General features: G+C 42.2%; 1 protein-coding gene across 5 annotated transcripts in view; it reads left to right on the top strand.

Moving 5' to 3' along the window:
* LOC139647517 (calcium-activated potassium channel subunit alpha-1a-like) overlaps positions 1-27,697 on the top strand; it is a 79,214-nt gene that overhangs the window by 18,503 nt on the left and 33,014 nt on the right. For all 5 annotated transcript variants that reach the window (XM_071523430.1, XM_071523428.1, XM_071523429.1 and 2 more), the window contains exons 3-8: positions 15,788-15,849; positions 20,055-20,148; positions 20,263-20,374; positions 25,453-25,528; positions 26,942-27,017; positions 27,187-27,357. In XM_071523430.1, the coding sequence (XP_071379531.1) occupies positions 15,788-15,849; positions 20,055-20,148; positions 20,263-20,374; positions 25,453-25,528; positions 26,942-27,017; positions 27,187-27,357 (591 nt within the window). The remainder of the gene's footprint in view (positions 1-15,787; positions 15,850-20,054; positions 20,149-20,262; positions 20,375-25,452; positions 25,529-26,941; positions 27,018-27,186; positions 27,358-27,697) is intronic.

Raw genomic sequence — 27,697 nt, 5'->3', positions numbered from 1 at the left:
TTTCCCCATCCCTAAGCTCTTTACGCTCCACTGTGAGAGTGGTTGGGACTCTTCCAGGATGGCTTAAATCATGGCTTAGCCAATATGGGATTTGGGGGTTCTATACTGCATGTTTTGATTGCGGATATGAGGAGTCATTTTGAGCACTTGAATAGTGGGACATGCTGCACAGCACAATACGAGTTCAACCAAAGTTGAGCCTCCCTATTCTTTAAAGTAATGTTTTGTCGTGGTCGAATCAGAGCAGATATTTGGATCGCCTCATCTGCTGTTGCTATCACATGAAAGAGCTATAAAAAGCAAAGAGAATCCCCCAAGTACAGACTCTCTAAGTAAACTGAGCAGCGTGACAGAGGGGCGTTCCAGCAGGCTTGACCCCAACTGTCCCAAGGATAACGGCGCTGTTTTCTCAGCTCAGAGAACGTCGTCACCACTCGTAGATCAGATCGCTCACTGTATACCATGACCTTAGTCAAACAAACAGGGGATCAGGTTTCAGGCACCCGGGTAGTTACAGTGCATCCTATGCAACATGAAACACAAGCGGAGCAGTTGAATGTATCTGCTAAAGGTTTAAAGGAGGATCCAGTTTCCAAGTGCTTTAACCTCCATTATTTTTTGCTATCTCTGCAATCTTGCTAATGGTTAGAAGCCAGATATCACGCTACTGTCTAAACACAGCACACCTGAGCTTTGTGCTCTCTTTGCCTGATATCATAGTGATCATATTTTATATTTCATTGCGGTTTGTGTACATGGTTGACATGGTGTATAGTTGCCTCCATGCCTTGTCACAAATGAACAGTGTTGCATCCTCATAATCGTTGCGTTCTTGCAGATAAAAGCATATCTGTGGTGCATTATCTATCTTCTGTGAACACTAAGTGGTCAGTGTAGTTGCTTGAGCTAATGGCATAGAGTTCTTATTATATTCACCAAGACATTTATACACATCAGTTTGTGATGCAGGCTCAACCCCCCTCAGCACTGCACACCCAAACAGCCTTACTCAATCACCAGTTGCGCACTGCGTCTTGAATTCCAAGCCACTAAGAGCTGATGAATTATTTCAGCCTCTGAGAGTTGGAAGGTGGATTTTTTTTTTTTATTATATATTAATTTTAATATAGAATAAATGGTTTGTTTATGTTCACACTGCCCATGTAAAAGAGATTTATAGATTTTAAGGAGTCAAAACAAATCTGATTCCAGTCCCTGAAAGTCTAGCTAAGCATGATGGACTTCTGTACTTTTTGCTGTAATTTACCTTCTCTGGTCTTCATACCAGGTACTGTAAGAACACATTGAGACATAGCTGAATATTGGCGCTACCTCCAATTCACATGGTCTCACCTACATGTCATTGTCATGTGCACAGAAAATCAAGCTGTATATACAGTATGTATGTATAACCAACACAGGTTGAATGTGGCTGTATTTATCAGCACTCTAGGCATGCTCTGCAGTCATTGTGCCTGGCTGGTGAATAGTCATAGCATGCACTCATCACAGCGCAAACCCCTCGAGAATCAGGACCTCAGTCTCTCATTGTATTTCCTAGGTAACATGGAATACGGAATCTTCATTTCGATTCCCAATAAGCTCTGGAGGAGCCTGTTAGCACAAGCTGTCTGTTGCGAGGGTCACTGAGCAGGCACAGAGTCAGGCTCGGTGTGCTGGGATATATGGAGTGAGTCAGATAGAGCCTGTGGCTGTGGAGACCCTCAGGCCCTCCCCCAGGCAAGGCTCAATACTGTGGAGTAGAGTGCTTATGCTGATGATAATAACCATTCACTGCATTCAGAAACAGCCGGTGTTCTTTTTCTTTCTTTTGTTTGTTTCTTTTTTTTTTTTTTTTACATCTACAAAGAAAAAATATAAATTCTGCAAGTTCACATGATATACAAAACTCCATCACAAGTAATATTTGGGTTGTTTATCAAAACCTTTCTGCATATTAGACCATCTGTGTTTCATTTGCTTGATTGAACCAAGACCAAATCTTTTAGTCATGGCTTTGACTGATTTTTTTTTTTTTTTTTTGATCATCTGCCTCAATTAATGCCCCCTCTCACAGCTGCAGTCATGTTGGACTGCATCTGCTCAACGAACGTGAGATCTCCACTGCACAGCAGAGTAGGCTACTGGAGTCAAAGAGGACATTATTTACATGAAGTCATTTCCAAGTCATTTTGCTTTAATCAGCAGGCACCAAGTTGCAGCATAAGTTGGACACCAGCTGTTGGGAAAGTCCTGCAGTTTGGGAGTTATTTTTGAGCCATTATTTTCATCACCAGTAAGTGATTGCTAAAACTATTAATAGCATGGTCATTATCAGCATACACTGGAGTCGCTGGCCTTTTTACTGAATTTGACAATGCTCACATTATAACTAATTTAGTTATAACTAACCTAAGAATTTAACTTTCTCTTGATTCATTCATGTTTTCAGTATTTTCTTAAAAACTGTAAAATCATATCTAAAAGTATTTGTGAGCTTTTTATTATATTATTTTAATTCCCTTACCAACGGCTCTAAGAGAAACGTGTAAAACCACCAGGATAGTGTTTATTTGACAGAGATTAGCATATTGTCTTGGATTTCTATTCATAAAGATCTGTTTAAAGAAAGGAAGAAACAAACAAAATCTAGCAGTATAGACTTGGTTACAAATACAGAAGACAGAGCGAGAGAGAAAAAAAATCAGCCTTTCCATTTTCCACACTGGGTCCATGTAAGTCCCTCTTGTGCTACGTGGGTCTCTCTTGATGACGTCGCCCAGGGCGCCTGTTGGCTTCACAGTTCACAGTCCCTCTGCAAACTGCAGCTGAATGCACAGATATTGAGATGCTCTGCAGCAATTACAGCCTGGCATCCTGTCTCCTAGCAGGGATGAAAACTACTAATGAGGCACCAGGACCTTTTCTCTTGTGCCTCCCTTAATTACCAAGAAATAGTGTTCAAAGTGTGTGCACTGTGTCATAGATGCAGCTAGTATGTGTTATGTCAACTGTATAGAACAGTGGCTGCATAATGAATAAGAGTAATATTAAAACGTTTGGCTGTATGACTATCCAAGGTCACCTCATGCAGTACAGTTGAACACACAGTTGTAGGAGTAAACAACAGCAGAATATAGAGGCTTTGCTGTTGCGTCACAAATCTCCTAGCAACCATGTGTGGTGCCATCATGGAGGTCCAGTGGAGAATTGGCTGTGCGCAAATGGCTAAATATGCAATAGCCAGGCAAGAAAAAAAGAGATATCTGAAAAGATTGTTGTGGTGTGGGTGTGGGGCACAGAGTCAGACTCACAGTTTCATCTCAGATCACTGTTCACCTGCAAATTGAGAAAGAAAACTCACGTTGCATTCATTTTGAGAAACATCAACAGCAATATCTACTGGTTAGAATGGAAAACATGGAGAGTGATTTCCATCTTGGTAAGCCACATGTTTTTTTAATTTTATTATTTTACATAAAAAGATTAGTAGAGGATTTTGCTGAACAAGAGACAGCCCAGGATAGACTAATCATTTTTGTTGAAGCATTTGCATTTGTGTCCACTTCTTCCTTAGTTGTATTTACATTGTAAATTCACAGTTAGTTTGGCTGTGGAAACAAAACTATGATGAAAGGAGTGAGCTGAAGCTATATGTTGACCTTGAATGAAGCTACATCATGTGGCCTTATGGTTATTTGTTTCATGTTGCCATTGCATTGCAAGCCTCTAGTCTCTCTGGAGTTCCTGCTGAGCTCGACTGTGACCTTTCACCTCAGTCTGCTGTGGGTCTTGGCTCCAAACCTGCTTGTGGATTTGAGAGCCTCAATATATGGGAGCCAATAGTCAGCACAGCTTCATCAGCATACAAACTTCTTTTGGAGATGGACAAAGGAGACCTTCCTCCCACAGAGAAAGACTCTCCTCTCATGACCGAGGACACAGCGTTAGGAAATGCTGGAGCATCCATCCACCCAGCATGTTGAGGCTCAATCCAACCTGCTCCACCTTGTTGAGGCTCCATCCCATGAGGCTCAAATGACTAATGACTTCAGAATCATTGAGAGATTGAGGCTGTTTTAGCACTCCTCCATTGGTTTTGATGATGACTACCACCGGGAGGCAGTTGGAAAGTGATACCTCTATGCTCCCCCAGGTGACACATCTGGATTTGTGGCTGACTGCTGCTCACCCTGTGGATCCACTCTGGACTGCCTGGATGAGTGGGAGCCACTGGTCAAATCCCACTTTGACCTGAAGGAGGAGGGATTTGGGGAGGAGCTCCTCTATGCTTCATCACATCTCTCTAGATTTGCAGTTGACTGCTCCCCACAATACGGGCCGACTCTGGACCATGTTGACAAATGGGAACCATTAAGCTGCGGCCACACTGATCCATCAGAAAATGGACTGAATTACTAACGGATAGATTTCTATCCGTTTCTATCCGGAAATCTGACGGAGATGGACACGTCATCAGCGCAGCCCGGACAACGGACAGCTCTCATTGAAAATGAATTGAAATGAACGGAGACGGACAGACACAACGGATCACGGCCTTAGTCAGCACTGATTCTCAACTGATGCAGTTCCTCTCAGTCCTCCTGGAGGAGGAGGAACTTGATCAAAAGCACATGTATGCTTCCTCATCAGCAAGTTCTACATTTATGGCTGCCTACACTCCACCCCATGGCCCTACTCAAGATAATCTTGATGAATGGGAGCCATATTGTCAAAGCTTCCAGGATTTGGAGAAGGAGGAACTGAAAGCTCTGTCACTGTCCTGCATCAACCTGAATGTTGTGAAGGAACAAAAGTCACTGTGCTCTCTGCTGGACCTGACAATAACTCCTCAGAGGTGGCTCTCCCCGTCTCTCTTGCTGAATACACCCTGCTTAAGGAAGGAGCAACCAATCTGCTTCAGGAGTCAGAGGCTTCAGCCATCCAGGTTGAGTTTAAGGCTCCACCAAGCCTGATCCAGGAGGTTGAAACTACGAAGGTGGCCAAGGACAACCAGGAAGTTGTGAAGCAGATCCATGTTCCTTTCCCATCCATCCTACACCAGGAGATCCAGGCTGCAGGAAACAAGACAACTAGTACACTGCACCAGGAGGCTGAGGCTTCATGCTCATCCACTCTTCTCTGTGTGTGTGAGGCTGTTGTTCACATCAGCTCATCTAGCAGAGACCAAGGACACAAACAATCTGTCCTGTCTGACCCTGTAAAAGACACTTCCACCAGTCCAGCTGGTCAAACCTACAGGACCTCAGAGTTCCAGTGCCAAAGACAGCCTGTCAACAAAACCAAAGACGCGTGGCTTCTTTTCTTGGCTCCGCATATTCCGGAGGAAGAACAAGAAATCTGCTAATGTAAGTTGCAGTTTCAATCTTTATGCTTGCAGTTAAATCAATTCAGTTAACTTAAAATAATATTGTTTCCAATGCAAAATCATTTAGTAACCAAAGTTTAAATGTTACTTCTTATTTCTTCTTAGGCTAACAACATGGCTACAACAGCAGAGACGCCACTCCAACAGACCTGCCAAACAGAAGGGGATGAGTAAAAGCTCTGCTTGACTGCCCTCTCACCTGCAGCACACTTCTAAACCGCTGTCATCTTCTGAACCGTTGTCATCTTCCTATCCACTTCATGGAAATGAATAACTGAATGAATAACTGAATTATATTATTCAAATACATTTGTTTGCACACTACTGTTACAGTGTCTTTGCACATTTCTTCAAAACACACCTTTATTCATGCAGTTATGGGTAACCTGTAGCCTAAGCTGTGAAAGTGTAATGATATTAGTAAATTTATGTTGGGCAGATGTTTTCCTGGGCATCTCATTATAAACGTCAAAGATTCAGTTTATCTTAATTAATCATTGCACTCATAAGTATCAAGTGCATACATAAGTATCAAAAATATTTAATTCAGAGATCGCATGCTGTTGTTGCTATGTTGTGTTGACCTGCAGACTGTTGCTAGCCATTGGGGTGAAGGTTTATGTGCACAGAACATTTTTTTTTAATTAATGGCATAAGGTGGTATGAAGAGCAAAAAACAAATGGACACATTAAAATTATGGCTCATATTTAATGTCATTTGTTGAGTGAAATCCATCATGTCCTCTCCAGTGATTCAGTGGCATGTTAACGTTAGTGGAGTGTCGCAGGGCTTCAGTGCATAGAACTGAACACAGGCGCTGTGGGTCTGTACAGGATCTGTGCTTGTTTTCTACAGTACAAGTTGTAGCTTGAGAAGAGTCCGCTGTTTTTCTTTTTTTCTTTTTTTGGGCTTTGTTAGCTAGCTAACTAACCAGCAAGTTAGCTAGCCAGTCAGCTCCCAGTCAAAAAACAGAAATTAACCATGTCTATTCATTTGAGACTGAATAGACTGACACTGCCAAGATATACATATAGAAACACAAGCAGCTGTTCACAGCCATTGTTCCCAAGAGCTGAGGACCACCAATATGGCCGCCGGAGGGTATTTACAGAGAGCTGAACGCTGATGATTCACTGTAGCAGCTAATCCATTCTGATTTGGGAATGATGAAGTCATTACTGAATAGCTGGTCTATCCCTCTGTAACTACTGTAATGCTGGTCGTGATCCCTAATGGTGTGGAAGAGGCAGCATGCAGCTCCATGGGAAGCCTAGCAGACAAAGGAATAATCTACTTTTATTGACAAGATGAGAGAGAAATCCCTTATCCCCCCCGAGCGGTTTTACTCTCATGTGTGTCAAAGTCATAGGCATAAGAGAAAACCCACTGATAAAGCCCTGCTGAGGATATTCTACTGTCTGCACAATTTTGTCATCCTGGGAAATATTTGGAACAATGCAATACAAACCTGAATATTACATTCAAGCACTTGCCCAACCATTCCACTAGCTCAGGCATGAGAAATTCCCTAGTGTAATGGTTCTCAAAGTGGGCTCCGCGGGACCGCCAGAGGTCCTTGAGGAGGTTCCAGGGGGTCGCCAGCATAATGAGGAGTAGTTTGATTTCACTGTAGTTAAACTGACAAGAAATTATCCCAATTAGAGAATGTATAAAAATTACTTTCCTAATTATATGTTTCATTCTCATGACTATTATCTCCCCTTGCACAGTTCAGACTATTATACAATTCAATGCTAAATCAACTAAACTTTACCCATATGGGTCTGTGGGAATAAATCTTATCAAATGGGGGTCTGTGTCCTAATTTGGGTCTATCTGGGGTTCTGTGACATGAAAAAGTTGGAGCCCATTTGTCACTGCCAAATGGCCATCCATACCAAATGTTCTTCTTTTATATTATTAGACTAGTGGGCCCTAAATGCAAAAGAGAATCCTCCATTGGGGCTTGTGGTTTGTCTGTGGTTTATTCTCGCAGACAGCACTGACCTAGAGTATAATCCATAATGTATTCTGGTTCCGCGGTGGCAGTACATGGTTCTAATCACATAATCACATGGTGGGGTAGTCTAAACAGGTTTTTATGTTTATAAAAAATAACCTATTGACAGAGGCAACATACACATTTGATTGCAGCATATTCTAGCTCCACATCATCAGTCTCTGGTGTGCAGTCTCAAGAGACTGGCTAAATAGTGCAGTCCCTTTCCCAAAGGGGAAAGGGAGACTGCACACCAGCCAGTTAAGGCATCAAGCCTAAAATAGAAAGACAGTAAGAAGTTGTTTTAATTTGATGAAAAGTGAAGACAAGGAAAACTTTAAGCAAACGCTACCTATATGTCTTTATTTTGGAAGCTTGATGCCCTGACTGGCTGGTGTGTGGGCTCCCTTCCCTCTTTTGATGGCGCTTTTGAACTATACTTTTGAGCCAACACGCACCCAAAGTAATCACTAGGGCCTTAGCCAACACCGCTGCAGTGTCAAAAGTCTTTGTTCACACTTTTCATTGTGTATTTCTTGGCTATGGCATACTGCTAAGTGAAGAAGAACAAAGGACTCCCGCACACTGTCTACTTCACTTGCAATAAGAAAAGATTTATTGGGAACAGCGTTTCGGTACACAGACCTTCATCAGGTTATTTGTATTTGTGTATTTTATTTATTTGGCCCATGGTCTTCTCTGACGCGCCTGTCGATGTACAGGTGTACAAAAGTTCTGCTCCATACTGTTAAGTGAAGAAACATTCAGCCTGCTCACTCAGTTCAGCATCCTTGATAAACCAGTAGGTCCAGGGGGTGAAGCGACCACTTTGACAGGGTCACCGATGCCGTAGCCTTCTGACTGGCCCCTGTCACTATGTGTCTTGATCCCGATGTGACGAAGGTGACACATTTAACCCATCAAAGCCCTGTGTCCTTCAGCTCCGCCCCAGTCATCGAGTACACTTGATTGACAAAGGAAGCTCAGGCATGATCAGAATGACACATGATGAGCTAATTTCTCACCGCACGTCTGGGGATCGCATAATGTGTGTGTGTGTGTCATCCTCCCGGTGCTGTTGTCAATGACTTCAGCCCGTTATGCAATCCGATTGTTATGTTGGCTCACGCCTTCTGCTCAGGTTTTCCCTGGGGTCTAATGTGTCCATATATCTCAATACATTACAGTGAATACCAGCGTTACCGAAACACGCTGCTCTGACAGATGTAAGGAAGACGGCCCGCTCCGACATCAATTTGTCTCCACTGGATTGGAGACAAATCCATCCTCTTGGATTCATTTTACACTTTGAGACTCCTCTCAAAGTGTAAAATGAATCCAAGAGGTAGTGGCATGAATCAAAGCGCCACTTCCCCCATTAATAAGAGTGCATTAGGGATGATAATGTATTGGTGAACACTGCACAGCATAGTGCCCATGATGGGATGAGAGTGATTATGGAGAACTAACTCCTATGGGGGCGTTTGTTGAGCTTGTTTTGGGAATTCTTTGGTATTGACCGTTCATCTGAAGTTAGAAGGATGTCAGTTTCTTTTTCCCGCCCGCGACCTTGTCAAATATAGCCGAGTCAAACACCAAACACACACACACACACACATATATACTCGCAACACCCCCTCTTCCTGACGGTGTGATTTGGACCGTTTAATCATCATTTCTCATTGAAGCAGATGACATCGTAGAGTAGAGTAGAGTGTTTATGAAACACATGCTGGGTAGGTTATATTAAGATCACGCTGGAGGAGGATGCCAGGCTTCAGGAGCACCATCCAAGACCCTATTAGTATGCATGTTGTGTTTTTGCCTGTCACCACAAGCGCGGGGCACACACAGACACAGACAGTAAATACCGGCCTGAGCTTTGGACAGGGATGCAGCTGTCTCTTAAGATATTATCCCCTGCGCATCTCTCTGCAGCCACAAATCTTGATGAAGGGAAGGAGGAATGAGACGATTAGACTGGGATTTGCCTATCTTTAACCGGACTGTCTGCTGTGGCAAATGCCGCCCGGCATTAGATAAACAATACCAAAATCCTCTTTGGGTGTCGAACCTGATTAATATAGGTCCATCAACATAATCAAAGGGCATCAAGGGAAAAAGTGGTAGTTTTATTTTTGCCTAGTATGCCTAATTCTGGTCAATTCTTATCAGAGTTGCTCCTGCCAACTCTGATAAGAATTGAACAGCTGGGATGATGCCACTACCCTACATGTCTAAGTGACAGACTTCGCTCTGTTTAAACACTGGCGGCTAAGCTACCGGCAGATGTCAGATGTTTGCTGACTGATATAATATGCAGAGATTTCTTCTAGGTTTTCTGTGGAGCTCTCTCTGGCCGGAAACTGGGTGTCATGCCTTGAACATGAACTATGAGGAGGGTTGCTGATGTAATTACTGGAGAGATGCATGTTAAAGTGAAGGCTGCACAGTTAATTATGTATAGCAGTTTAGCACAATTCATCTCCACAATTAATAACTGTAGGATTCATCTATGTAGAAATGTCTCATTTCATTTCACCTGCTGTAGCTGAAAACAATCAAGCTGTTGATATAAGGCACAAAAAGTGCAATAAAATAATTGTTTCCCCAAATCACCAAGACTAATCATGATTGACAATCATGGTCACAAAATCTCGCAAAATAATCAGGATTATCATTTTAGCCATAATTGTGTAGCCCTATTTCAGGCCTGACAGTATTGCACTCTAAGGGCTCCAGATGGACTTGTCAATGGAGAACCCTACAGGGTCAAAGGGCAAAGTGTGTCCAATGGTCATCATCCCTCATGGTGCTCTAGTGTTCGCCCTGCAGCCAATGCTCTTCCTCCCCAGCTGTCAATACAGAGACAGCGGCAGTGATGCCTTGAGATGGCGGAGCTGAAGATGCATCACATGTCACAGGTGTCCTGTAGCATATCGTTGCGTCAGCCGTAAGAGAGCCGGAGCTGGACAGTAATGGCATTGTAAATGTCTCAAATGTCCGTTCAGTGTCAGTGTTTGTCATGGCTCTAGTCGATCACATTTATGGGTGTTGTCGTAAACATGCTAATGTGCCATTATCACCCCGGGCAAAGGATATACTGTGCAGGAGCAGTGTAAACAAAGAGAGAGTATCTGCCCAGAAAGCATCTCTGCTATTCCTGTCTTGTTAGTGCGGACATTCATGACGCCCAAGGTGTCTTCTACAATTTAAAGCCCATCACACAAGCATTTACAGTGGCGCTGTAAATCTGACTGATGCATAGTAGCGTACAACAAATTAGAGAGACCAATCATTTAATGTAATTTAATCATCTTGTGATTAAGCAAATTTGTATTTTTGCCTGGCTTTTTTAATCAAAAAAAAACAACTAACTGTTGACTATTGCAGTTTGCACATTGCGAGAGGCTGTACTTTTCTCATGGAGGGAAAGGTGTCTCATACAGCTTTGTAAATAAGGCTTTTTTTATGCTGCACAGAATTCCTCGCCTAAACAAATCAATTTTCATACCAGACAGAATCTTTTCTATTGATTCAAACTGAGGAAATCTTAAGCAAGTTATCACTCTGCCACTCATGCTTCTTTTAAAACTTCACTGAAGTGCTGAAGAAGGATCGCAATATTCATCCACAGAATGGAAAATTGATTTTTTTGTTTTAGTAGTGAAGTGTTATTGTCAGGACAGACAGATGGGCATGGTGGAATTTACCAGGACAGGGTTCCGGTTGTTTGTTTTATTTTGGACAGTGTTCCTGGGAAAACCTACTGTAGGTCACACAGCCAAACCTGAGGCACAGCAGGTCAGTGATTTATAGCTCTGTGAACGCTCAGCCAAGTCGCATACAGCTAGAGCAGAGAGATTCACTCGCTGGATGTGACATGGTGGGACCCATCGGTGGACCGAAATGGATTCGGCTTACCTAAACAAAGACGGACTGAGTTGAGCCCACACAAATCTCTGGCATCCCATCAATGGGAGCTTTGATCCCAGGTTGACCGCAGGCTTTCAGGGAATATGGAACAAGCTGACCCCCTGTTTGTTGCTTATCCTGTTTTTAGACAGCACCTTGCACCTCGAAGAGCAGCGCAGTCTCCCACTGACATCAGAATTTGTCAAACGTGTTTGTGTCTTTAACTGTCACCTTTAAGAAGACACTTTTACAGATATGAAACTTCACCAAGTAAGCTTGTTTCAGTTAGATGAGTACAGTTCAACAGCATGAGCTTAATACTCACCAGTATTAGAGAGAGGAGAGAAACAAGACTGTTCTCTGTGCTCTGAAATATATTGTATTCACTCTAGTTTTTATAAAACTGATGTAAATTTGATTATGACTTTACCATGGATTGTCTGAAGTTGGATTTATTTTTTACTAATATGGTGTTCATTTGATGACTGATGGACAAACTACAGTAACAACACCTTTCAGTACTACTAGTTATAAATGTTCTTGGTTGATCTCTCATTGTTCTCTTTTGAAAATGACTCATTCACCTCTGTATGAAACCCCTCTGTCTTATTCCTCACCTGATAAAAAATGAATCGGCACTGTCATGTGGAATGGCAGGTGATGGTAACGCTCCCCGCAGCCAATGAGCGCATGTGATTTCTCAGTCAAGTGAAGTTCCCGTTTCTTCTGCTTGTTATTCGTACCGGGGAACCGTGAGTCAGACTCCCGAGAAGCCCGGGGGGGGGGGGCATGAGTGTGTTCTCTGATGTGTGCCAGTGGATTTCTGAATGGTAGGGACCTGGTGGCGCACTGTGCCGAGTCCTGCTCAGGCAGGCGTATAGCATAGATCATTGTTCATATGCTCAGGGATAGTCTACTGTTAAAGGGGCTCTATTGCAGGAATGCTAATTTCCCTCCATTTAGATACATATATGATTAAAGATGTTTAATGTAAATGTTCAAATGTGATTTTGTTTGAGTGGTTAAAGTTAAATTTAAAGTTACTAACTCAAGTAAACGCATCGCAACTAGACTTAGTCAGACTCAGCAGGTTTACCTCGTTTGAATTAGAGGAGCTGGTGTTGTCAGCCAATCAGGATCCAGTATTGTGACTGTTCTGTCTGTGAGGACTCAGTCTTCACACTCATTCAATAGAAACCCTTTTAAAGGATAAGGAAGAAGCGGAAGAATGGTATTTCATTGCTTGAACTTGAAAGCCTTCTTTATTTGTATTTTTGAATTTAAGATCCACCATAAACAAACTACAGCAGATAGCCTATTTCTCGCTTTTTGTAAGTACGGTTGATTGTATTAATGTAGATGTAACTGATAATTTAGATTTTTTTTAACTACATTTATTTGTAAAACATCATGACAGGACATTATTCATATCCTGAGCCATAGTATATTTGCAAACACAATCATGAAAGCTGCAAAATATGGGACCTTTAATCAGCTCAAGGGATGCTGTCTGGAAAATGAGCCTGGAATGGGCATCGCCTGCCTCCACTGACTGCCTGTGCTTTGAATCACAGAGGAATATAACAGTGTATTCAGTACAGTGCGAAGCCCAAATAGCGTGCTGCTAATTGTCTGATGTGAGTCACCATATGCTGGATGTTGGGTCTTCTGAGCGAAGCGCTGAACGTGCTAAGTGATTTTAGTCACTGAGGGGTGTAACGGCTGCGCGGGTGTTAAGTCTCTGCCGGGCCGCGGGGTCGAGCAGTCAGCCGGGGGTCAGGGGGAATTAAAGCGGGGACGGTTTACCTCCTGTCGCCGTGTCCTGCTTTTACCAGGTTGTCCACGGAGTTAAGGACCGGGTGAGAAGAGTAGATACAGGCCTAGTGTCCCCTAGTCAGAACCACGTATTCCTCCTCATTCAAAGACAACACCAAACCCTTAATCTGATTAGGCTTCTGACCATCACCAGTGCTAGATATATTACAGAGGAGGATCAAGGTGACACAAAGGTTTCATTACAGGGACAATTTAATAAGTCTCATTCTGGGGTTTCATACAGAGTGGATTTTTTATCACTCTCTGTGTATTGTGTGCTTGTTTGCTTCCAGGCAGTGACTTACTGTAACCTTACCTTCAAGAGAAAACAGTGAACATATTCTATTCCTACAATCAGCCATGCGATCTCCCTCATTGGTAATGTTTTTTTCCGATTGTTCTACCTGATGCGATCTAGAGATGAATACTGACATGTAGTGTGCAGTATCACCTATATAAATTCACTGCCAGAGAATAAGAATAAGAATACAAAATGCAAAGTTTGGACAAAAACATGCAAGTATTTTTTGGCATCTTTCTTGCTCAGTATGCAGCGGTCAGTTATCTCTGTGAGCCGCTCAGCCTGATCTCACTATGCCCCCTTGTGGGTGCAGCCATCTGTCAGCAAATGGCTGTCCATGCACCGGTGACTGAGAGATACAGATGTGGCAATGCATCATTATACGCTGACTGAGATGAATGATGAAAGCTGGCGCCTTCTGCTGCCGGCTCAGCGACAGACCGAGTCACGATTGTCTCCGCCTCGTCACTCGGCTACTGTCCGTTTCTTCATTTGCCGTCGGTATCAGTTGTTCTAGGGTTGCGCCGACATTGTTTCCAGTTTCTAAACTGGGATGGCCAGAGACATAAAGAGATTTCCTGGCTTTCAAAGAGGAAAAGGAGGATTAAAAATGCATGGAGGTGTTTTCTCATTATGGAGCCATCAATGGGCACCGTGACAATACAATTTCACATCATGGAAATGAATTAGGCCGGGCTCATCCATTATGTATGCCCATTGGCTGCTTGTTCAGGATAGCCATTGTGTCATTTCTAAATAGACTAAAGCCAGGTAGGGTCACGAATAACTTGGTGGTGCATTATGTAAAACATGTGTGCGCTGCTCTCTGGCAGCAGCCTCTCTGTTCTTATCTGTGTCTCTCTGGGTTAAGCCCCCATCTACATTAGCACTTGCTTTTCCAAGTGAAATTTAGGTCATTCATTTTGTAACAGTAATAATGAGCTGCTGTGTTGTTTTGGCTTCTTCTGATGATACACTCAATATTATGATAGAAAGCTGTACATGAACTGTGTTTTCTGGTTTACTGGCTTCTAGTGCAATTTGTAAATAGGATGCTTAGTTTAGGTAGTAGAGATTTTGTCCTCCATTTTTGATAATCTTTCACTTCCTTCTCTGGTTAGAGAAATACAACATGACAGCGGTCACTTTTGAATGTTGTTGTCCATTTCTCAGTGACAGAAGCAGCACTGTGTCAGGTGAGAACACAGATTGTTTGCTACAGGCCGAGTCGGCCTAAAGGAAACCTTGACCAAACTCGCCTAGATCTGCTGAGTGACGGTGGGTGTAACCCTCTTTTCCCCATTTGTCTGTTTGTGCTTGCAGTTTATCCCAATTTCCTCCAGCGTCCACTACAGTGACACTGATTAAGTTTCGGCGGAGCTCCATCAGCATCGGTGCTGTCACCTGACAACTCTTTCTTTGTTCGCTAACACCTCTGGATGAGGTGTTTATTACTCTGCGGCCTGTCTCCCAATCTGTTGTGAAAGTCTATCGACTTACTTTGGGCTTCATTTTATTCAGCGGCGTCTCTCTCTCTCTCAGAAAGGCAGAGTGACAGAGTATCAGCGCTGCCCCGATTTTATTATGATGCTATTCTACCGTGGCGAAGCTTCAGGCTTTGCTGTATCCTTGTGTGTCTCTGTGAAAGCTGAAGCCACATTCTGTCACCTCACCACTCTTCCAGTGCCAATTTACATGATGAGCTGAGCTCTTGCGTGTGTGTGTAGGTGTGTGTGTGCGTGTCAATACTCTTTCAGCATACCAGTCTATTTATTTACACTGTCTGATATAGCTGATGAGTATACTTGTGACAGTGCTGTAACACTTCCTTTGTGGTTTATATATCACATTTTATAACAGGCTCCTGACAAGATGCATCAAGGTCTATCAGTGCTCATTAACTGGTATTCAACATTTAGAACACCTTGAAACACATTTATGTAACATAATTATATTCACTCTGTCTCATACAATTCATGGCCATGTAACAGAAGATATGCCTCCAGCAGGGCTTAAAAGAGAAAATCTGCCTTAAAAAGACTGCCAAACCTATCTTTTTAAAATAAGAGAGCATTAAAAGGAAAAACAAATACAATGGTTGCAGTGTGTTCTGGTGAGTTGCTGGCATCCCACAACTGATTTTTAATATTAGAACAACAAATGTGTTGCCAGCCAAATAGGTCAGATGCATAAAGCTGGTGGCCTCCTTTTTTTTTTTTAACACTACCCATCCTACAATGCAAGGCAGGAAAAGATTCAACATCAACATCTATCTACTATCACACTAGCACTTGTGTCCGAGTATGTTTTGGTCATTTAATAGTATCCTGAAAACATGAATCAAATGGTTCTTTTCTCTTTTCTCAGGTGGTGCTCGTTTTCGCTCTCAGCATCGGAGCCCTTGTAATATACTTCATAGATTCCTCTGAGTAAGTATTTCTTTTAACTTTATGATAACTAGACTGCCTTTAATGCACAAAATAAGCTCTTGTGGTTTATTATGGACGCTCTGCTCTCAAGCTGAAATCCCTCATTTGTCTGTATAGGATCAGATCTGCTGTATGGGATTGTAGCCCAACTGAAAATAAAACCACCACACGAGATCTGAAGATACTAGTTGGGACGTCAACTGTTACCCGACCTTTAAAAGCTTGTTTAAAATAATGAGGTGCTTTGTGGGATGTGCTGCTGGTTAGAGAGAGCGAGGTTTGATCCCTCTGACCCTGAGTGTGCGCCTCTGCTGAAGTGTCCTGGAGCCTGTCTCAATGCTTGGGATTATGAAAGTTGCATATTATCATTTTTCTATTAGAGGAATATACAAAGTAGTAAATTCCTAATTACGCTGGGTGTATTGTGGTGACATGGCATTCTAAATCACTAATCTCCTGTTTAAAAAAAACACAAAAAACAATGAATTTATGAATTACTGGTAAAAATGATGTAGCTTAAGTTATAAAGGTTAGGATGATTAGTTGGAAAAATCTTATGTATTTCAGATATTTTTTAAATTTAGAATTAGAGACTTTCAACCATTTGCTAGCTCCCACTCATGCATATGAATAAATCCTCAGTGCATATAGTGCTGGCCTTAATAACCTTGAGTGCTATATGCTCTCTACATGAGATTTGAGCATGTGTGCTTGCTGTCCGTTTTTTATCTGATCCCCTTTCAGGTAACTGCCACAGGCTTACTGGCAATTTCTGATGACAAACAGTCCGTGCTCACAGATGAAAATTGCTTAATCTCTGTAATGAAAGGATCAGACTCTCAGACGGACAGGAAAGACCAAAGTTCCTGTCCAGAACAATCGCCATCGCTCATCAAACTGGAGGAAACGGAAGACCCTTTTAGCTCCGTGCGCTATAGTATACTATTACTGCTGCCTGCTGATGTTTGGACAGGACGTGCCATTAGAAAGTAGAGCAAAATACACCGGGATAAAAGCTTTTATCGGGCCCAAAGGGAGTGCCCGTGGAGAGCGATGTTAAGGGAGAATAGAGAAAATGGGTTGTAAACTCTTGTTATCTGGCTCGGGGCCCTGCAGCCGGGCAGCGGTTATTTGTTATTTCATAAGACGGCGCGCGACCGAGGGCTCGGCTTGCTCTGATGTGGTTTGCGAGCATGATCTCATTTCATTATCTGGACAAGCCCAGGTAGAGTTACATCCTCGGCAGTACCATCTGTGGCCGCCCATCCTCCCATCTTGCTTGCAGCGTCTAATACCTTTCCACCTGATGAGGGACGACCTCCGACCTCTCTCTTTAACCTTTTCTCACATGAGAACGGGGCATTGTTAAATACACATATGGCAGATGAGGAGCACTGCTGCGGCATCTGTGTGACTACTTTTCCATTCATATTCATCCTCTGTTCTTTGCCCTAGTTTTCATTATTATGCCAGTCTTATCCAGGTCTTTCTATTATTCAAACTATATTTTTTGCACTACCTGTCGACCCAACAAGCCTGATACTTCGGGCCAAAGAGCAGCCAGTTCTCTCTTGCGTGCCTGTAAGTGGCAGCGGGCTGTAACAGATACAGCCCTTCCTGTAATTAGTCCTGTGGGGCTACCGAGACAGCTATATGATGGACAGGCTGACCTGGCTGGAAGAGACAGCAGGGAGTGACAGAGAAAAGTCAACACATCAGACACACTTAGATCCATGCTAAAGACCACAGGCTATGTCCCGCTCAGAGATAAACAAGAGTTTCCTTGGTAAAACTAGTCATGTGCACCCTATAGTGCCACAAGACAAGCATAAAAACATCCACTCTGTGAAGGTGATTTCTTTTGTCCGTATTCCGTGTAACTGTTCTTCCACATTTGGTGGATTCAGCTGGATATGAGGAAAACTGTGCGGCATGCTTTGTTTTGAATTGTAAAGATGAAAATGAATCAGGCGCATATACCATCACAAATTTTGATCAAAAAACTAGGGATGGGACGATCGGCTTATCTCACGATACGATACGATACGCGATATGGGGTTCACAATACAACCACAATACGATGTAATAAATAAAAGTTCAATGATAACAAAGTATGACTGTGCAGAATTATGTTTATTTCTGAGCCACAGATCTTTCTAGCAATAGCATTGGCTTGCTAGAATGTAAACAAATTAAAAACGTCATTACAAAGAAACACAAATACACAAATAATATAATTTGGATGGAGAGCTTGTGAAATTTTTTTTCTGATTACTACAGTAGAATAAAATGTAGCTAATATTGCAATAAATTTTTCCGCCCCCCCCTCACATTTTTGTATTGCGATATATTGAATTACGATATATCGTCCCATCCCTAGAGAAAACACCAAGGCTTTCCATATGCAGCTACAATGTAGTCACAGCAAATCCAGTCTGATTTGAGCATTACAGCTAAAGAGAGGTAGAGGGGACAGAGCTAAGCATAGAGAGGCTTTGTGATCCATAACAGGCTTAGTCCCTTCCTAACCAGGCCCACTGGAACTCAATTATTTAGCGCTGCAGATCTGTCTGCTCTATGGCCTGTCACCCTGCTATGACAGGGACTCGCCAGGCCAATGCATCATTACAGTGAATGAGGGCAGAACTATCCAACATGTTTGAACTATTCTTAGAGGTGCCAGTTAGAAGAGGGGTGAGAATTTCTATGAATACGGACTGGATAGATTACCCAGGGCTCGGTGCAGGAGGAGGAGGAGCGGTTGTTGTGTGAGATTGCCAGGGATGGAGGGGGGAGGGAGGAAGGGGGGGGGGGGGGGGGGGGGACTCTTCCTTAACAGATCGCCCAGCCCTTGATCAGCTTCATCAACCAAGAAATCGAATGAATTGCGCTGCTGTACATCAGATCAGTCCTAAATAATCCCTGAGGTATTTTAAGTCTGCGCATGAGCTCTATTTGAGGACAGTGTTTTATCACAGGGAGTTTATTGTATTTTTTACATAACAAAAAGTATTTGGCCTAAATCTGTGAGGTATTAAACGGTGTCAGAGAGATTGTAGCTGTCAACGGATACAGTGTGTGCACTACTGAAGCTCATGGTGCAGGTGACCATCTAACAAACGGCATGCGAAACAAACCATGACTCTAAACGTGTGAGAGTGACCGGCTTGCCACTAACACAATGCTGCAGAGATGTAAGAATAAGGAATAATAATCTGCATGATTCACAATAACCTGTGCTGAGTTGCATTGTAAACACAATCAAGCAATCACTGCTCCCATCATGCAAAAGTGACACAAATCTTCAAGTTGGCTGAATTTCAGTTCAGTCTTCATTCACTTCTTTGAAAACTATATAGCTTTTTAATGGAAAATATAAAATATATGCCATGTGAAACCTGTACAGTAAGTCCATGAAGTGTTTTGCTCCACTGAATTATTTTGAATATACAGTATGTGTGTACAGTATGTTGTCATTTCAGGTCTGGATAATATTCAGGGTGTGCGATTTCATTCCCAGGTCTTTCAATGTGATTACAGAATCCTTACTAAGTGGCTACATTTACTTGGTTAATTATTTCTTTTTATTTGAATTCTTAGTGCCAGATACAAGCTTTTTGAGGGTGAGACTTCACTACATTGCTAGCATTTGCTATGGCTGCTTGATCTCATGAAAGAAGACCTAAACCCCTGCATGCGTTTAACCCTTAAACTACTGCTTTGGCGCTGCATTTCCATCAGATTTAACCTCCGATTCGCCCGAAATGCTGTCCGCAAGATCGGAAAAGGCAGGCCTGCAATATCATCAAAGGAAAACAGCAACATTTTCATGAAGTGATATTGCACCTGGAACATGACACGTTCTTGTGACAGAGAGATTTCAAGAGGATTGTTCTGCAGTTATTTAAGGGTTAACCAGGCATACTGACAAGTTATTGCTTGTGTGACAATAAATGCATGTTCCTTTCTCAACAGAAAAAAAAAACATTGGAAAATATCAAGTATTGCACTTTTTTGAACACTTGCGTTCCTCTTGTTTTGGGAATCTTAAAAGTGCATTTTCAGGAAAAGAAGAATGCATCTTTTCTGCTTTATTTTCATGAAATAGCACTGTAATATATTCATTTTACCAAACTTTTTCTCACTCGCCTCTCAATGCCTTTCCCTGGACATTAACTCACTTTGTTTCTCTCTTTATTCCGTAGTCCCATCGAGTCCTGTCAGAACTTCTACAAAGACTTCACGTTGCAGATCGACATGGCGTTCAACGTGTTTTTCCTATTGTACTTCGGCCTGCGCGTAAGTAAAACCCACAAAGTGAACATACAGTATATCTAGTGGAACTGCACTGCGGTCACCTGTCTGCGTTAATGGAAGCTTGTGACACTAAGCCTCGTCTCTTTATTCCCACAGTTTATTGCTGCCAACGACAAGCTGTGGTTCTGGTTGGAGGTGAACTCGGTGGTGGACTTCTTCACGGTGCCTCCGGTGTTCGTGTCGGTGTACCTGAACAGGAGTTGGCTCGGTAAGGATGTGGTAACTATGGACTAAGAGTTCTACCTTGCAGTTTTTATTTCCCAGCAGATATAGAATGCCTGTGGTGCCACCCAGTGGATTTTTCGTGAGTAACAGATGTCAGTGAAGGCAGAGGTTCGGTCTCTTGCAAGGAGATAGATGACTAGATTGTAGGCTTCAGATCGGCTGAATGTTCCATCAAAATGATTGTGCTGAATTCAGATTCTTAGGTGCATTTGTGTGTCGCTTAGAGGAAAACAGCTGTGATGATTCCTGTTTGTTGTCAACCCTAAGGATTGCTCATCAATGTTGCAATACTCACTCATACTTTATGCATGAAGGTAACAATCTAAGCACATTGTCATGGTGTGAGTGCAGAAAGGGAACTTCTCTATATTGTGGTTATCTACATTGGCACACTTATGATATCAGCATAATTTTTGGTGCTGTTGCCATGGAAATGAGTTGTTTTTTTTATCTTTGGACAGTGCATGAAATGCATGAGAAAGTTGGAATGTACCACACTGCTACCATGGGAATGTTCAACCAAATGATGCCTTTGCCATGGCAACTCCAAGAGCATGGTAACTGGAAAAAGCATGGGAACTCAAGAGCTTTGGGAGCTTCATGCGTCAAACTGTAACGCTCATTTCCATGACAACATTATCAAATATTCTGTGGCTGTCCTCTGGTGTAGGACACTTAAATGACCGTTAATGAATGTTGATTTGATTTGATTTGAATGGGAAATGACGTTTCTATCGATTCCGTGTCTCTGGGCATTTTGTGCTGCATTCAAACGCCCTTCACCTCTTCAGCAGCATACCTGTAATAACATCCAACTGAAAACCGGGCTGTGTTTGAAAGCGCACGAATGGATAAAACCGCTAATAGGCTTTGTCGGTGGCTCTGGCGCTAGAATAGAAGTCAATCTGCCAAATGTGTGAAGCTCATCACTCGGAGAGGACTGTGAGGAGTTAGAGGATTAGGGAGATAATTTCCTGCTGCATTACAGGTGTTTGCTGCTGGCTTGTCTCCTCATGTCAGCAGGTGAACAGGCAGCTTCACCCTCCGCCCCCTCCCCCAGCACCTTCAGCCACAAACTTACCTCAGTGTCAGTACAGAGGCTTTATAGTTTATAGATGCAATTACATAATGCGTCTGTTTGTTTTGTCCCAGGTTGATGTAGTGTAGTGTGTGGTAGTATGAAAACAATGGAAGCAGAGCAAGCCATGTAATGTCACGTTTAAACATTGCCATCTAGTGGACTTGTGAGATTATAGCTGGCATTTGAATTTTTTTTTTTTTTTTACAGTATTATCATGAAGGAAATAGTAGACTATACAGATATCGTCTTCTATATCAGTGTCAGATGCATTTTCCAGTATGATACTAGTAGTTATTGGTTTGTGAGAAAGAGTAAACATTCATAGGCCATTTCATCACTGTGCATAGTTGTTTGTCGCTGACAGCAAACAGTCCTTATCCTCAAACTGAAATGAATCAGTGAAAATCTGCTGGTGCTCCTTTTTTCGATGTCCCTTCCCTTTCGAAGCCCTTTCCTCATTCTCAACAGACATGATGTCGTTGTATACAAGAATGGCACTAAGAAATCACTTCCATCCTTCTCTCAGCCCCCTCCTGTCCTGTAATGCAATTGCTAGTTCTGTGTGGATGGAAAGGATTGTCAGTTGAAAGAACTTACTAAAGTCATTAGTTGGAAATGATCAAAATATCCCTTTATGTGTGGAAAAGCAACATTATATTGTCTAGGCACCTACCTCTCCTTCTTCAAATTTTGCCATCTTTGAGTTGTGTTCATTTTTTTTTTTTTTGGACGACCTCTTTGGTGCCAAGCGCTCATTGCGGTGGTGTTTCTGCACTGCTCTTCCCAGAGATCACCCGTCAATCAAACAGTGTCTCCAGTGCTGCAAAGTTCTAGAAACAGGTGAAGAATGTACTGACATCTACTGAAAAATGTACTTGTGTACTGATTTTTAACGTTGTCGTCAGAAGGAACATTTCATTGCGGGACATAATCTCGGTCAGTGTGGTCGGTGGACAATTGGTAGTGGAAGATTAGCGAGTGAGTGTTGTTCTGTTAAATTGAGGTTCACCATGTGACGAGCGCCGGGCCGTAACCTTGATCGGCTGTAGCTTAGCGCTCGTCTGGACATGTTGCTGCTGAATCCCTCATTCTGATCAAAACTCCATATTCTGCTCACTGGGCACGCAGCCATACTGCCAATCCTCTGTCGGAACATTTCGACACAGATACACACATGTACAGCAATATCCTCACATACACACACACACACATGCTGAAAAAAACACAAACATACACACATTTTGCACGTTGCATAGAGAACGCCTTCGGACATGGTCATGGAAAAATGAATACACAGCTGCTAATTGTGCCTACTGTCATATCACTGTTTTGTGATAGTTGTGTACATTTTTATGGTAAAATCTGGTTCACTCAAGCGCTCCATTTATCGGTGACAGTGTGCAATATCACTGAAATAATCCTGTGGTGTTGCAGCAGTTAGTGCTCTAAATAGTGTGTGGTAAACAGAACATTACTCATCTAGATAAGGCAGCAGCTCCTTGGCGGAGGCCACATGTTGCAGCGCTTTACACTTTGGCGAAAATGTAAACACAAAAAGAGGCTTTTAGCGTTAAGCTGTCCACTGAAACTAGCCTCCAATGTCCTCATATACACATTTTCCAGAGTGCATTTATATCCTTAAATGTTTGTACTGAGATGAATTGAGCAGAAGTATTATTTTGCTGACAATAGAAGTGACTTTAATTCATCTTTCAAACAGAATGTGAATTGATTAGAGAAGCTGATCCCCACTGCAGAATGTCAGTCAGCTGTTGCATTTTCTCATATTTCATGCTGCACATTCAGTTTTAATGGCAACTACAATAGCTGTTATTGCATCAGCTGTGATTAATTTAGGGATTATTACAGAATCACTAAATCCAGTGAAAAAAATATGACGATTGCCAAAACCTGCTCGTGTTTTTCCCATACACAAGCTTTACTGGACACTGGTCTCACATGACTTGTTGTCTGCTATAAATGCGAGGCAAGATACATTCTGTTCTGCTCTAAGATTAGAGAATGAAATTTGGATTTGTCAAGAGCAGTGCATGGTTGTGGGATGAGATGTAGGCTACATTGTCAGGCCAGCTGATGGACAGACTTGCTGTCTGGCCTCTTCCTTTCCCTGGATGAATTCTAAAGGAGCTTACACTCTAATATCCTGATGGGAAAAGGGTTTGCTTTAAGCTCGGCGTGCTCGGCCGATCACAGCGAGGATACTATGAGGGTCGCTGGTAAATCAGATCATAATGCTTCTCCAAAAAAGCGTCCTTTTTGCCCCCAACCTGTTGGGTGCTAATATAATGAAAGCACCTGATTGTTGTTGTTTTTTTTCCTGTTTTTCGAGGATGATATTTTTCTGCATATGATATCTGTAAGCAGTAGTGTGAATGCAGGACTGTGAGTAAACGGATGTGAGGAAAGCAGAGAATCTTGGGAAGCCTTGGAACTTTTTCGACTTTTTGGAGACTTGACGTTGGAAGCTGTTCTGCCTGCCGAGACGACTCGCCGGTGTTAACAATGATCCCCACTAAGATGCTGGTGTACAGGGGGCCCGACGGAGGCGCGCGCTCCGAGACCATCCCTAATACGAGGAGGCGCAAGAAATCCACCGGGGATCTGTTTCAGAAGGGCTACCGGGTCAGGATGGGCCACGGACAGGCCGGCGAGAAAGAGGAGCAGGACGGCCTGTGCCACAGCCTCGGCTCATGCCTCCATGTAATCTCCTACTGGGGTAAGACGAGGAAGATGCGGGCATGAGGGGGGAATCTCCTCTAAACCCGGAGGTTGGCGTGTCCAGAACTTTTTGGACTCTCTCTCTGTGTGTGTGTGTGTGTGTGTGTGTGTGTCAGCTGGAGCAGGTTCAGGTTTAGGATTTGTATTATGCTTGCCATCTGGCCAAAGCTAACTTGAAATGGAAAAATGAGCTTGGAGAGACACGCTATGGTTCACACGCTTTTTCTTTTTTGTGATTTTCTGTCTTTTATTTGTGTCATTTGGCATTGACGCCTGTTTTTTTTTTACAGCAGGAAATTTGTACACCCATGTTCACGCATGTGAAGATGGATTTCACTTGATTGCTCACTCTTGGCTCTGTCACAAGAGATTATTTTTAATTATTTTTACAGTTTACAGTGCAGTGGCATGCAGATTGTACCTTTTTTTTGCACTGGGTTGGATCTATTGATAATTTGGTTTTCAAGCTGAGGTGGGAGGTTCTGCATATTTTAGAATGGATTGATTATCGGACAGAAACGGCAGAGAAACATACAGTAGTGGGTTTGAATGTGATTAACATGTACATGCTAAGCCATAGCAGCCTAATTGCTGTGATCATGCAGTCACACAGCATGCCAGTGAGTGTCGGTGCATGTGCTAATAGATGGGTGTCAAAGGTGCTGAGGCAGGTTGCTGTCAGTGTTGATTGTGTCGACATAACAGCGTCCTTGACCTCTTGGCAGCAGGCTCCAATTTAGCATTTTTTTCTTGCATAAATACCCTCAAATTTAGGATTTGACGTCATTACTGTTTACTCATTCAATTGGGCCTGTCGGCGTCCACCTGTCTTTATTCTAATCCAGGTTTTCATCTCTGCCACGTTCACAGTTTTATTCCGCCCGGATGAAAAAATGTATCAGGTAGACGCCGGTGCTTTGTGACAAAGCGAGATTAAAGCAGACCGTATGAGTCGAGCAAGATTGCGATTTCTGGGATGCTGAGCCGCTTTTCATTTTTCTCACAATTTCTAAAGTCTCTTTTAATCTCTTTTACAATTAGCGCTTAGTATCGCTTTGTTGCTTGGAATTCCTTTTTCTTTTAACAATATGAATCCAATGAAGCTGATAAAGATGGATGAAAGCTTCAAAGGTATGATATTGTTTTTGGTGTGCAGACCACAGGCGAATGTCACTGATGCTGTTTGAATAATTGTTATTCACCTTGGGTAATTTCTTTATGGTCTTTCTTTTTCCTCACAGGCTTGAGGTTTTTAAGGGCCTTAAGACTGATACAGTTCTCAGAAATTTTACAGTTTTTGAATATACTAAAAACAAGGTAAGTGCATTCATGTTTTATCCATCCTATTTTCAATTTAGCAGTTGTTGGAATTTATTCATCTGAGTGATGTGAAACATTGCATGTGAGTGATAATGCCCAGCATTATGTGTGCGCTTTCATTTTGTTGATATAATCATAAGTATGGCACAGTCATTATTATAATATGCCTTCTTTTCAGTGCAAAAATGTGAGCTTTATTAGCAACATTTAGCTGGAAGCAAAATTAATCATAGCATGAGCTAAACCACTTACTTTGATTTCATTTGGAATGAATTTATAGCAGTATGTTTAAAGTTTAAAATATAATATGCTCAGTAATGCGGTCAGTAACACTGTGCTTATGGACATTATGTTAAATTCTCATTTGTGCATTGGGCATATGATGCAGTCTTGGGCGAAACAGCTTTCTCTGCCCCTTGTTCCCTTGCTGCTTAGAGTTAAAGCTTTTTGCACAGATGTCAGGAAGAGCTTATAGCTCAACAAAATGTTTTAGAATAATCTGCTCACTCGTTTACTCAGTTGAAGGTAAGGGCAGAACACTAAAGCGTAAATGGACAGAGACCATGCTAGGACCGACCCGAGCAGAGGGTTTCATTCCAAAATAAACACTCACCATTTAAAGAAACTGTCCCCTAAAAATCATGGCAGTGTCATCGTTGACATGAAAGTAAACCACAATGTGAACTCACTATTAAAGTTATGAGTCATCTTAAGACCTTTGTTCAGAAAATAGTTTTTCATCTATGTTTCTGAAATATTGAGTGATACATTTTAGGCAGCAATTTCTTTCAAAATGGATACAAAAATGGAGCATTTGGAATGAAATCTATGACATATTTTTGGGGAATTTAAATATCTATTTCTTTGTGAAAAAGCATGTTTATCTCTTCTATTATTAACTGACCCTGCCATCATATTATGACTAACCACAACAACGCAATTTACGCTCGCATTGTAATTCCATACATGTTTATCTCAAGAAAAACAAGTAAAGCAAATTAGATGCCACAGCTTTAGATAAGGATTTCAGTATTCCCTGTCATAATATTATGACATATAATAATATAATATATAGTATTTCCAGGCGTTCTGTGTTTGCTTCTGTTGAATAATGTTCTGGTTGAGTAGATCAGGATGATACAACCCAAGTTTCCTGTAGTGGCTACTTTGCCTTACACAAGAGCACACTATCTTTTACATTATGACTGAATTGAGTGTGAAAACTGTGTATAATGAGCATGTATATATATACTGTATATGTACTGTATATATAGAGCATGTGTCAAATGACTTGTTTTGACATCTTGCACTCAGATCTAGATCTATGCATTTCCCTTATGACAATAACTGATGCATTGAATATTTTTGATGAAGGTTAATCTTTATTGTCTGGCTCTTTTTCTTTAATAGCAACTCGATAAAGCTGGTGAACTTATGCTCAATCTTCATAAGCACATGGCTAACAGCGGCAGGCTTCATACATTTGGTAAGTGAGTGGGAGCTGTTTAAGTAAAGCAGGACTTCCTAAGTACGGTGGTACATGACATGTCTGTTCATTATGAGCAGCAGCAGTTTCATTTCTGATTTGCTTTCAGCACAGTGTGTGTGTGTGTGTTGTCCATGGCTACTGTATAAACCTTTGACCTCTGTTCCAGGTGGAAAACTCAGGGGACCCTTGGGAAAACTTCCAAAATTCCCAAGCACTTTCCTATTGGGAATGTGTCTACTTGCTCATGGTTACTATGTCCACTGTGGGCTATGGAGACGTTTATGCAAAAACCACCCTGGGCCGCCTTTTCATGGTCTTCTTCATCCTTGGTGGTTTGGTAAAAATCCCTCTCTTACTCTTATTTCCCGCTCCAATCCTCCATGCAACCAATCATCATGTTATCAAACGCTGGGAAGCCTTCAACTAATAGAGGGAGCACTCCAACTGTCGGTTTCACCACAGTATGTTGTATGTTATGCATTGTATGAGGATTGTACAAAACTGCGCAGCATTTAATTCATGAAGCTGAAGTTATGTTAATGCTATGTTATATATTTATTTGTCCAGTATGTTCAACAATTGATCCGATCTGTTATTAACTGTAAAAGCACTGCGGTTTCAGGTGGCTCCACCCTCCTGTCTCCCTCCCCTCCTTTCCAACAAACACAATGAACAGG

Source organism: Centroberyx affinis, unplaced genomic scaffold (genome assembly GCF_046629955.1).
Source record: "Centroberyx affinis isolate AG114_WGS23_722 - 3 ecotype Tasmania unplaced genomic scaffold, CSIRO-AGI_Caff_v1 ptg001088l_1, whole genome shotgun sequence".
NCBI classification, from domain to species: domain Eukaryota; kingdom Metazoa; phylum Chordata; class Actinopteri; order Beryciformes; family Berycidae; genus Centroberyx; species Centroberyx affinis.
Note: the sequence above shows the minus strand (reverse complement) of the source record. Positions and strands in the feature narration are given on the sequence as shown.